This window comes from Gossypium raimondii, chromosome 11 (assembly GCF_025698545.1).
Source record: "Gossypium raimondii isolate GPD5lz chromosome 11, ASM2569854v1, whole genome shotgun sequence".
NCBI classification, from domain to species: Eukaryota; Viridiplantae; Streptophyta; class Magnoliopsida; order Malvales; family Malvaceae; genus Gossypium; species Gossypium raimondii.
Window position 1 is genome coordinate 12,029,869 of NC_068575.1, and position 11,109 is coordinate 12,040,977.

General features: G+C 30.1%; 1 protein-coding gene across 3 annotated transcripts; it reads left to right on the forward strand.

The window, feature by feature from the left end:
- Window positions 1–219: 219 nt before the first annotated feature.
- Window positions 220–10,554, forward strand: LOC105804623 (uncharacterized). 3 transcript variants are annotated; one of them, XM_052624074.1, is made up of 6 exons: window positions 220–237; window positions 367–494; window positions 4,732–4,779; window positions 5,316–5,429; window positions 8,624–8,746; window positions 10,295–10,554. In XM_052624074.1, exons 1-6 carry the CDS (start codon window positions 228–230, stop codon window positions 10,349–10,351), a joined length of 480 nt encoding a protein of 159 aa, XP_052480034.1. In that variant the 5' UTR covers window positions 220–227; the 3' UTR covers window positions 10,352–10,554. The 3 variants fall into 3 exon arrangements, with proteins under 3 accessions (XP_052480034.1, XP_052480033.1, XP_052480035.1); XM_052624073.1 differs by lacking the exon at window positions 10,295–10,554 and having other exon boundaries at window positions 8,624–9,015; XM_052624075.1 differs by lacking the exons at window positions 4,732–4,779; window positions 10,295–10,554 and having other exon boundaries at window positions 222–237; window positions 8,624–9,015.
- The last annotated feature ends 555 nt before the right edge of the window (window positions 10,555–11,109 follow it).

Below are 11,109 nucleotides of genomic sequence, written 5' to 3' on the forward strand. Positions count from 1 at the left end.
GGGATAATGACAAAATTCTTCATGTATTTTAATAAAATTATCAGTGTGGTATCTCTACCTTTTGAAGTACCTGAATTTTAATTTCAGTCTATCAATCTGGTGGCGGCAACATTGACGGCAGTCGGTGGCGGAAACAGTGGCGCCCTGGTTTAGAGGTGCTCAAGGCTGCCCGGCCCGACGACCGTTCGAAATATGAGAAGGTTCAGGAAAAAATATAGGATCGAAATATGAGCTTGGGTAAAAAATAAAGTCCATTTAGAAAAAGGGTCGGGTCTTGGGCAAAATTTTTTTGACCCGGGCCCGGCCTGAAAATAATATATATTTTTTATTTTTTAAAACATTTCTTCCCCATTTCCCCTCTTCCAGAAATCCCTAGTGCCCGACTGCCCTCCTCCATTTTTTTCTCAACCTCCACCTCCGGCGCCGATCCACCTCAAGTCCGGCACCGATCCACCTCCGGTCCTCCACGGCTCCACCCATTTCCAGAATCAGAGGTTAGTTTTCTTTATTAACAGTGTTAACCCTAGACTATTGAAGATCCATGAATTACCTACGTCCCCGATGCTCGTATACTAAACATTTTCAAATACCGATATAAAGAAGAGAAACATATGAACATCGTCCACTTCAATTAAGAATCTTTTAACACTGTAACAAGAGTGACAGCATTATATTGATCTAGATTCCTAGTTTATTCAGTTAAATATAACCTATAAAGCTTGAAAGATGCCCGAAACCTTCGAAAACCCAAGAAAATGTTCGAAGCCAAAAATGTAAGTCGGCCGCCAGCAGCTGTCTGGTTGATTTGGTTCCCAAGGATGTCGCTCCTAGATCATCAAACCGCCTCCTAGATCTTTGTATTCGAACTTAAGATGCTTCATCTGTTTTTGCTTGTTTATTTCGTTTCTGACCTTTTTGGGGTTTTCAGTTGATGATTTGGGGCTTCCAAAACAAGGAGCTTCTTAGGTTTCTTTTTTCTTTGGTTGTTGGTTAATTTAAGTTTTGGTCTGCAAGTTGTTTGGGTAGAAGAATCATTAGGTTTTTTTAGTTGGGATGGTGGAGTATGACAGTGGTTGACTTTAGGTGTATGATAATAGTTTTGAAGATGGAAATTGAGGGTTGAGGCAGGATTGAATGAGAGGGGAATGGTGGGTGTTGAAGTTGGAACTGAGGGTGATTAATGGTGGAGGAACGACTATGGAGGCAGTGTTATTTTCAACTAATGAACAACTAATGCCTTTTTTGCTGTTACTGTTGTTAACTTGAAAACAATGCCTTACATTGATAACATTATTGGTGATATATCTTGTACAGATATTTCCATTTTTTAAAATATTATATAAAATTAAACTATTTCGAAAAATATAGCCACATATTTTATTGGGTTATATGAAGTTAGTTATTTTTATCATATTTCATCCAAAACTATTAAAGTGTAGTAATATGATTTGTTTTTGTTTTGCTTAAAGTTTAAACCAAAGGTTTGGAGGCATAATTAATATTTTTCATTGCTTTACTTTATAAACTTCCTCCTACAAAAGCACCTATTCCTACCCTATTTCTTTTTGCATAAGAAAAGCAAAGGCTCCGTTTCCTTTTTATGAGAAATTGAACCAAAAATTGTAAATTATTATGAATTTCTCTCTCTATGTTTAAAAATACAAATTGTTCAAACTATTTTTTTTAAAAATATGTAATGATGTTTGTATTGAAAGGAATTAAAAAAAACACTGGGTCGGGCTCGGGCTTTGCATTTTTTTTCCGGGCCGGGCTTGGACAAAATCTTAGGTTAGGCTCATATTTCGGGTCGGATCCAAGCCAAGGAATCGGGCTGAAAATTTTTTGGGCCCGGCCCAAACTCGACCTTGCCCATGAGCACCTCTACGCTGGTTCTAGAAAGAAAAATAGGAAAAATGAAAAGGAGAGAAATGAAAAAAAGAAAGGATTTTACTAACATAAATTTATTTCTTATTATATTTGAAGTTAAGGTATAAATTAAATTTGAAAATTGAATTAATTATGAAAATTTTGTAGAATAGAAATAAAATAATTTTGTTAAAATCATTAGTTATATTAGCTAAAAATATTAATATATTTATATGTATATTGAATATTAATATATAAAATAAATTAAAAAGTATTTTATTACCTTTGTCTTGCATTGTCTGTATCCTCAATTTATAAAAATATAAAAATCCTTTTGTACGTGTATTACGTGCCTATGCTTCATAGTGTTACATCGATAATTTTATATATATAATTACACGTTTATTTATAATTTTAAGCTTTATTTCAATTATAAATTATTAAACTTATATAGGTTCGTTTTCCTGTCTTTCATTTGGTTTAATTATATGCATAAAATTTTATTTTTTTAATTATACACAAAATTTTGATTCAATTGTATGTACTTTTAAAGATAAGTATAATTATTTGTATATATATATTAAATAAACGTAAAATGAGATTACATCTAAGTTTTTCCTGAAAATTGTAGACTATAAAAATATAATAAAAAATAAATTTTTTCGTCGTCGAATTTGTGGTCTCGAAACTACTGTTTCGACTAGGCCCAAAATCGGGCTTACATGAACTCCTTAGGTAAGCCTTTTTGTTTGGGTAATTGCCTTGGTGATCTCTTTTTGGGTCAAGTGAGTTGAGAGGACACGAGTGAGGTGAACGATCTATTGGCAACCTCCTATTCTAGGTGAGGCAAAGTTTTTATGTATAATAAGAAGCATTTATGAATTAATGATCAAAGTTAGATTGAGTAGTAAAAAAACATGATACCCTTCTAAATAAGGTTCTGATTTTCAAATATTATGAATTAAAAAATAAATTTATTAGAATTTTTCTCGTTTATGATCTTATTTAGATCAACCTCAAAATAAGTAAAGGGTTAGCGTAATGATAAATCGGTAAAGGAAGTATTTTTGCTTGAAAAACAAGTTATCTATAGAGTTTATATTTGGCTTAATGCTTAGGTTCGCCTTAGATTTATATTTGTTTTTCTACATTGGTGCCTAAATTTATTTTTGTCTCACTTTAGTATTTAAATAATTATTTCGTCATTTAATTTAGTTTAATTTTGTAACGATATTAGAAAACCCGATTAGTACGTGACACCAATTAAAATGTGTCATGTGACAATCCAATTATTTAGAAGACCAACGTAGCATTCATGTTTTATTTAAATTAAAATGTAAAATTAAAAATATAAAAAATTAAAAATTTTAGAAAATGCACCGTCAACTATGACCAATGTCGACATTTTATTGATCAGTGTTATTTATAAAATTTTATGTTTTTATAAAATTATATATATTTGAAATTATTTTAAAAGCTACTACAATTTTTCTAGAACTTATATTTTTGGAGTTTTTTTCAATTTCTAAGTTAAACTTTTTCAAAATTTTAATTCCTATTATTCATATCGCGCTGAGTTAAAATTTTCAATTTTGTTAAAATTTTATATATTGTTTTGAATTTTAGAATCTTTTATATATTCCGGTTGTTTTGCAAAAAAAAAATTTTAAAATTTTATTGTAATTTTCTAAAATATATATTTAATTTTTTACATTTATAATTTTCAAATTTTAGCTAAGTTTGTCTTTTAATATTTTTTAATCTTTTATATATTATTTTTAAATTTTAGAATTTACATTTTTAATTTTTAGTTTTTTAATTTAATTTTCTTTTGAGTTATTTATATGTTATATATAAATTTTAATTTTCTAATTAATATAATTTACGTAATATAAAAATAAAAGAAGACGACGTGACATGTTCCAATAGTAGATATGTTAGTTTTTTTTAATATCGTCGATTAAAATGTGTAATGGAATAAAATATTTTAAAAAATGTTTAAATGATCAAAATGAGAAATTTGGTATGGTTGAAGGAAAATCAAGCTTTAAGCTTTTATTTTTTCTTAAAAAATTGTTTATATTTTTATATGGGTTAAATGTAGTTTACCTTCTAAACTCTTCTAAATTTGTTAAGAAGTACTTAGTTGGTACCTAATTTTTTTTGTCCTTAGTTGATATTTTAACTTGTATTCCATTCACATACATTGTCTCAATTTGTTAACAATGTTAATTTTTGTAAGGGTTGAACTTATCCACAAATTTATATTTATTAAATTAATTTGTATTTTTAAAATATTTTTAATTTTTTAATTTATATATCCTACGTATCATACTGAAAGGTTGCCATCAGGGGCGGAGCCAAGGGAGCTGGCAGGGGCCCCGGGCACCGTTAAAGTGAAAGTTTCACCTTTAATCCTTTTATAATTTTGAAAATTTTAAAATTGTATGTGGTAAAATTACACTTTAACCCCCAAGAATGAGAAAAAAATAATTTAGCTCTCTAAAAGTTATAAAGATATAGACTATTAAAATGGTGAAATTTCACTTTTGCTATCATAAAAATATACAATTTTATTTTGGCCCCTTTAAAAAATTTTCAAGCTCTGCCCTTGGTTGCCATGTGTTACTATGGAATTGATCGCCAGTCACGTTAGCACAAATTAATAGTGTTAATGCGGAAGTATCAATTTTAATAATAAAATAAAAATTTAACTACCAACTAAGTAAAAGAAATTCAAGTATCAATTAGATAATTTTGAACAAGTTTGGGACAAACAGCATATTAATCCTTTTTATATCATGTAACGGGGAATGAGCTTTCCTTGGCCCAATTTAAAATCCCCTACAAACCCTTTTTTTTTAGGTTTCGCACAACAAATTCTCGACTCATCGATTTCAGTTCAGCTGCTCCGTAAGCAATTTCTCTCTTACCCCGTTGTCACTTGGTCTTTTTTTCTCTCTTAGATCATTTAATCCAAGATATGGGCATTTTTTTTTGCGACATAATTTTTTTTGTCTATTTATAATTTAATCTGATAAATTGTGTAATCTCGGTTTAATACTTGCGGGACTTCACTATGTAGGATTAGTGAAATGAAAGCAAAAAGTAGAAATGAAATGGAAACAAAACCTGGGTTTTAGTTTAAAATGCTTAGAAATGAAGTTTCCGTGGTTATCTAGAACGTTTTTAGCTTTAACTTTTACATGGTTAAGTCCTTTAGGTTTCCATACCCTGGAGGTTTGATTTGTTTGAGGACATTATTAGATACCTTTGTATGAAGATTATGTGATTTTTTAAGTTCTATGAATGCATGGTTATATTGTTTTAATTTGACCATAACCTCCTTGCTTTGAGAAAATTTGCTATGGTGGTAATGTGAGATTTTTGGTTCTATACCCTTTGGTTACCTGATTGTCTTTGGTATGCTGATTGTTGGTATTATATAGTCAACTACTATGGCAACCAGAATGTCTGTTAGATACGTTTCTTGTAGGTTCTCGAGTGGGAGTGGGAAGATACTCAGTGAGGAAGAAAAGGCTGCTGAAAATATTTACATCCAGGTATTCATTCTTTTCTGCCTGTTTTCTTCATTTACCATTTGCTTATAAATACCGTTGTTTTGGTGCGAGCTCAGAGTTCGGAGGTTGTGTTAACATTATGATTAATCATTTTTGTTTAAACTACTTTCATTTTGTTTATTTCCTATAGATTTTATTATCTTTCCTAGTTCCTACTAGATTGTTTTTAGGCCAGTGAAGTGTCAATTGTTTATTCCCTAACAGTATTTTAGTCAACTTGGGATTTTCATTAAGTTGATGATGGTCATAATATTCTCTAGGTGATAGGTACGGTGAGGTTCAAAGGTCTTGAAATGGGGTCGTCCATTTTTGGCCAAGCAGTGAGAAGAGATATCTAAGGTCTTGACTCTTTCACCAATGTCTAAGGTCTAAGGAGTTGTAAGAACTGACTTATTTCTGTTTTCAAGTTACTAACAAATATGCTAAGGGCAATCCCACTAACAAATATACCTTTTTCATGATAAATTACCATTTTGCCCCTTTTGACTCAATGCATAATTTCTTCACAATAATAGACACTTTTCATATCCAAATCTCATAGTTCACATTTACCCTTAATAATACTCATTACATGGTAAAATTGCATTTTACCTCTTCTCAAAAAATAAAAATTTTACGATTTAGTCCATATATTTTCTAATCTTTCCAATTTGGTCCCAAAAGTGTTTTTCATCACTCCAAAAAATATTCCAGATTATTCTTATACTAATTAATCATTAATAACTCGTATTCCTCATTTTGGTCAAATTTTCACTTTAGTCTTCAAACTATTCAGAATTTTCAATTTGATCCTTTTGCCTCATTTCCATATCCAAAATACTTTTCATTGATTTGTATCTCCATTAAAAAATTTCCTCTCATAAAATTCTCTATCTTGCTCATGTTTCAATTTTTTTCTTGTAAATCCACTATTTTAGATACCAAAATAATGTCATGTGCTTTATAAAAAAATTTTAGGGTGTTACACTGCCCATTTCCCCTCTTTTTTTGCGGAAGACATTATTTTTACTCAATTAGATCTTGACCAAACAAATATATTTAGCGTCTTATCTCAATTTGGATATTTCTCAAGACATAAGGTGAACGCTAGAAAAACTCAAATATTATTCTGGACTAATACAAAGAAGCCAATGCCAAACACAATTAGTTCTTGACTTAGATTTTAAAGTGTGGATGAAGAAGGCAATTATTTAGGAATTCCTTTGCTACATAAACGACTTAATAAAAATACTTATAAATTTTCTTGTTGATAAAATTCATAAATTGTTAAATGGATGAGATTAGACCAGTTCGTGGGTCAGACCATCTGCCCAGGCCCGAAGGCCCGCCTGAAATATGGGATGGTTTGGACAAAAAATGAAATTCAAAAAATGGGCTTGGGTTAGATTTAAGACCTGTTTTCTATTTAGGTCTAGAGTTTAGGGCCTAAACCCTAGTCAATTATTTGCATAACTAGTTAATTAAGGAAGTTGTGAAAATTTTGTTTTGCATACCTTGTGGAATCAATAGTTTCCAAGTATTTGAAACAAGCTCGATATTCGACTTGAGTTCGATCAAACATCTATTTTAAACTCGAGCTCGACTCAATAATTAAACTTAAGGTTAATATATATTAAGGGCAATAATGTAATTTAATATTATAAAAATATTAAAAGCTCGATAAGGCTCACGAGCCATTTGAGTTAAGTATTACTAAGATCAAATTCTGCTCGATAATTTCTGAATCGAGTTCAAATATTTTGAGTCGGAAACTCGAATGGCTTGTGAGTACCAGTGTCTCATTTACACCCCTACTATGAATAGTCTTTGATAAAAAGATAAATCAAAGTTATATTTGATTATTTTATCATTTTTTAAAAATTAAATAAAATTTTCAGCCACTAGCGTGTTGTAATCTAGTTATATTAAAATTATTGAACTTTTATTAAATTTTCTAATAGTTATCTAAATAAAATAATGTGAAGCTTTTAGACACCGGGAGACACGCATTATATTTATTTATATATTTAACTTTATTTTACTACATTTTACAATATATTTATCATATCTTAACCTCGTTTGTGCAGTTTGAAATTCCTGATAGGAAAAAAGTTGAAAAATATAATAAAATTTAAAAAAGTTAGTTTGTAGTTTCAACACTAGACAATAGTCTTTTTCGCTAGAGTTAATGTCTATATACATTTTCCCTACATTTAATGTCTTAATGTACTTCCCTGCATTTAATATCTAAAACTATAACTTCTTTTTATTTAATCTAGTGAGTGTCGAGTCACACATTAGTGACACCAATTAGAATAATATCTTTTCACTTGTTTTGTCATGTCAGACTTTTTTAACGTGTCAGGTGATACTGAAAGTTATTTTAACTGTTTCAAACTTATTTTTGTAATTAATTAAGTTTTTAATATTATTTTTATAAAAAAACCTTTACTATAAGATAAATTTTCATAAAATAATGTATGAAAAGAGTAATTCTAAAATTTACTTTAAAAATTCCCAACTCATTGTATTAGAAAAAAAAATCCCGACTCACTCTCCTCTCCGTCTCACGCATCCCCGGCGGCAAAGAAGCTTCTCGCTTCGCCAGCTTGTCTCCCTCAATCTGATACGGGCTTAATTCTTCAACTTTTAAGTTTTTATTAAAATTAGCTAACTGTTAGGTCTTGGGTTTGTATTGTATTATACTTTATGTTGGGTAGTAATGCATTGCAACATGGAGGCCCATAGGATTTATGGAACAATAATAGATGTAAACCTATACTGTGATTTTGGCACGTATCACAATCCTTCTCTTACCTTCTGAAATACCAGGAAATTGAATAAGGTAATTTTTTTTGAAACCCTAAATTGAGTCGTGAGATTTTCAGTTATCTTCTCTTTGCATTTGCATCACTCTGCTATATCTCATTTTTCTGTTTTCGATCCTACTGCTAGTTATTGTCTCTCTGTTTACTTTGTTGAGTTTAAAACCTATCGGTTTAGCGGAACTAGCAAACTGTTTTCGCCGCTATTTTTACCAAATTGAAAAAAATTGCGTAAGTTTAAAGTAACTCTTTCATATTTAGTGTAAAGTTATTTTAAAATATTTAAATTGTTGTTTAAATTTATCGATCTATTTTGGAAATTGATCAATCTTGTCACTGTTAATAATTAAATCATTTTACTTTATGGTTCAGATGCCTCATAGAACACGTCCTATGACAGCTCTGTTAGTGTTCACTGGCCTCAATGCTGTGCTGGTCTCCACCATTACTCCTGTCTATGATTTTGTTTGCTTCCTTCCTTTCTGGGAGAGACGGGTTTGTTTCATATTGCTCTTTCCTTTGCTTGCTTTCTTGGCCCTGACTTTATATATGTGACATTGTGATATTTAATTGGGTGGTCATTGTTCTATAGTATCATTTGTTGTTACCAGAGGATTTTGGTTGGTTCCTTTGCCCTATGATGAGTTTGCTTGCTATTATTAATCTTAAAAGTTAGTTCTTGTGACTGTTAGGTCAATCTTGATGAGATAGAAACAATTTAGGATTGTTCAATGTTTACTATCAATCTAAACTCATTTTCTTCACTGGTTCTTGTGTGTTATAGGACAGTAAAACTGTAATTTATTGGTTTAGTCAATTTGGGGTGGTGTTAATTTGCTGGATTTTGGATTTGGTTTTGGTTTTAAGTGCATATATGTATGCCCTATACATCCAATTCTGCTGACATAACTTACTCAAAACAGTATATTTAAACTAATATTTGAAGGGCTATACTTACTCATTAGATAACTAGTAGTTTATTTGCCACTAAGATTAAGCTTGGTTATGGTAAGATCAAAAACGAACCAAGACAAGTAAAATACGTGCTTTCATGGTATAGAATTGCAGGTATAGAATAAAATCAGTAGTAGGATGCGTTTGAATTTAAAAATAGCTGTGGCAATTAGGTGAGTTATAGTAAGAAGTAAAAATGATTACTAAGGCATATATTTTCAAATGAATCAAACTTTAATATGGTTTAATTATATGCATAAAACTGTGGGTTTTTTTTTAATTATACACAAAATTTTGATTCAATTGTATGTATTTTTAAAGATAAATATAATTATTTGTATATATATATATTAAATAAACGTAAAATGAGATTACATCTAAGAAGCACGAAAATGTTGGAAAGCCTCTTATACTGGTGCCGTACCGGTGTCCGACACGCCAGAATACGTACAGGAAATGTTGGGTTGAAGGTGGCTGAAAGCATGATAATGATTGTAACAATCTCTATTCGAAACCACGATTTTCAAAATTTAATCTTGTGCATGTTATTAGGATGTTGAGAGGGACATGGTGACCATTTTTTAATTATTCCGACATCATTGATGGCAGTCGGTGGCGGCAACAGTGGCGCGCTAGTTCTAGGTTGAGGGGAAGAAAAATAGATGAAGATAATTAGGGAAAAAAAATGAGAGAAATGAAAAAAGAAAGGATTTTACTAACTTAAAATTATTTCTCACTATATTTGAAGTTAAGGTATAAATTAAATTTGAAAATTGAATAAATTATGAAATTTTGTAGAGTAGAAATAAAATAATTTTGTTAATTATTAATTATATTAGCTAAAAATATTAACATGTTTAGATGTATATTGAATATTAATATATAAAATAAATAAGTAAAAAGTATTTTGTTGCCGTTGTCTTGTATTGTCTGTATCCTCAATTTATAAAAGTGTTACATCGATAATTTAATGTATATAATTGTACGTTTATTTGTAATTTTAAGATTTATTTCAATTATAAATTATTAAACTTATATACGGTTCATTTTTCTGTCTTTCATTTGGTTCTTTTATTTGGTTTGTTTCAGCGAGAACGGCGTCGTCTAGAACGGGAAACTTCATCAAATAAATTTCAATCGTCCTGAAGTATATTTGAGATTATTCTCCCTTTGAAACTAGATTTGTACCAGTGGATGGTTGCCATTGTAAGTGTTGCCGCCACCGAGTCCCACTAATATTTTGGAAGTTCACTTCTTTTTCAGAGGAATCTGTAAGCATAACAATGTTTTGAGATAAGGATAGAAATTATCATCTAGAAAATCTGCTAATCCTGCATTTAATTGTAAAATGTTGTACAAAGTAAAATAAAAGAAAATCAAATTAAATTAAATTCTAAAAAGAAAATGCAAATGAAAGCTTACGTGAAAGGATTGGAAGCTAAGGTGAGCCAAATAGATTTCAATGTTGCTTGTTTCTGCAAAAAAAAACAAAGCATAAACAAAAAAAATGAGATTAAATGAAGAAACTAAAATTGCATCCTGAGAAGATAAATAAAACAGCTTTGTAGACCTTTTTGAGAAGATAAATACATGCAAAATGATCCAAAACCAAAGCCTCCAGCATTTATCCAGGTAATTGTATCTAAAATTGTTGCATGATTACCTGAATTGTTGCCTATTTATAGGCCAAATAAAACAGCTTTGCAGACCAGTTTCCTACGAAGATAAATACATGCAAAATGATCCAAGAATTGGAGAGTTTGTGCAACCAGGGGACTATTTGGCTGCTTTTATGATGTGGATTTCTGGTATTGGTTGAATCCTGGATAAAAGTCTCCCTGTGATTTGATGCTACTGCTATACTACTAATATTTTTTTTCCTTTTTCTTATATAACTTTTAGCT

Coding starts and splice junctions, on each gene's coding strand:
- LOC105804623 (XM_052624073.1), top strand. Junction 495..4,731: donor ACCCATTTCCAGAATCAGAG/GTTAGTTTTCTT, acceptor CTTTTTTTTTAG/GTTTCGCACAACAAATTCTC. Junction 5,430..8,623: donor CTGAAAATATTTACATCCAG/GTATTCATTCTT, acceptor TTTATGGTTCAG/ATGCCTCATAGAACACGTCC.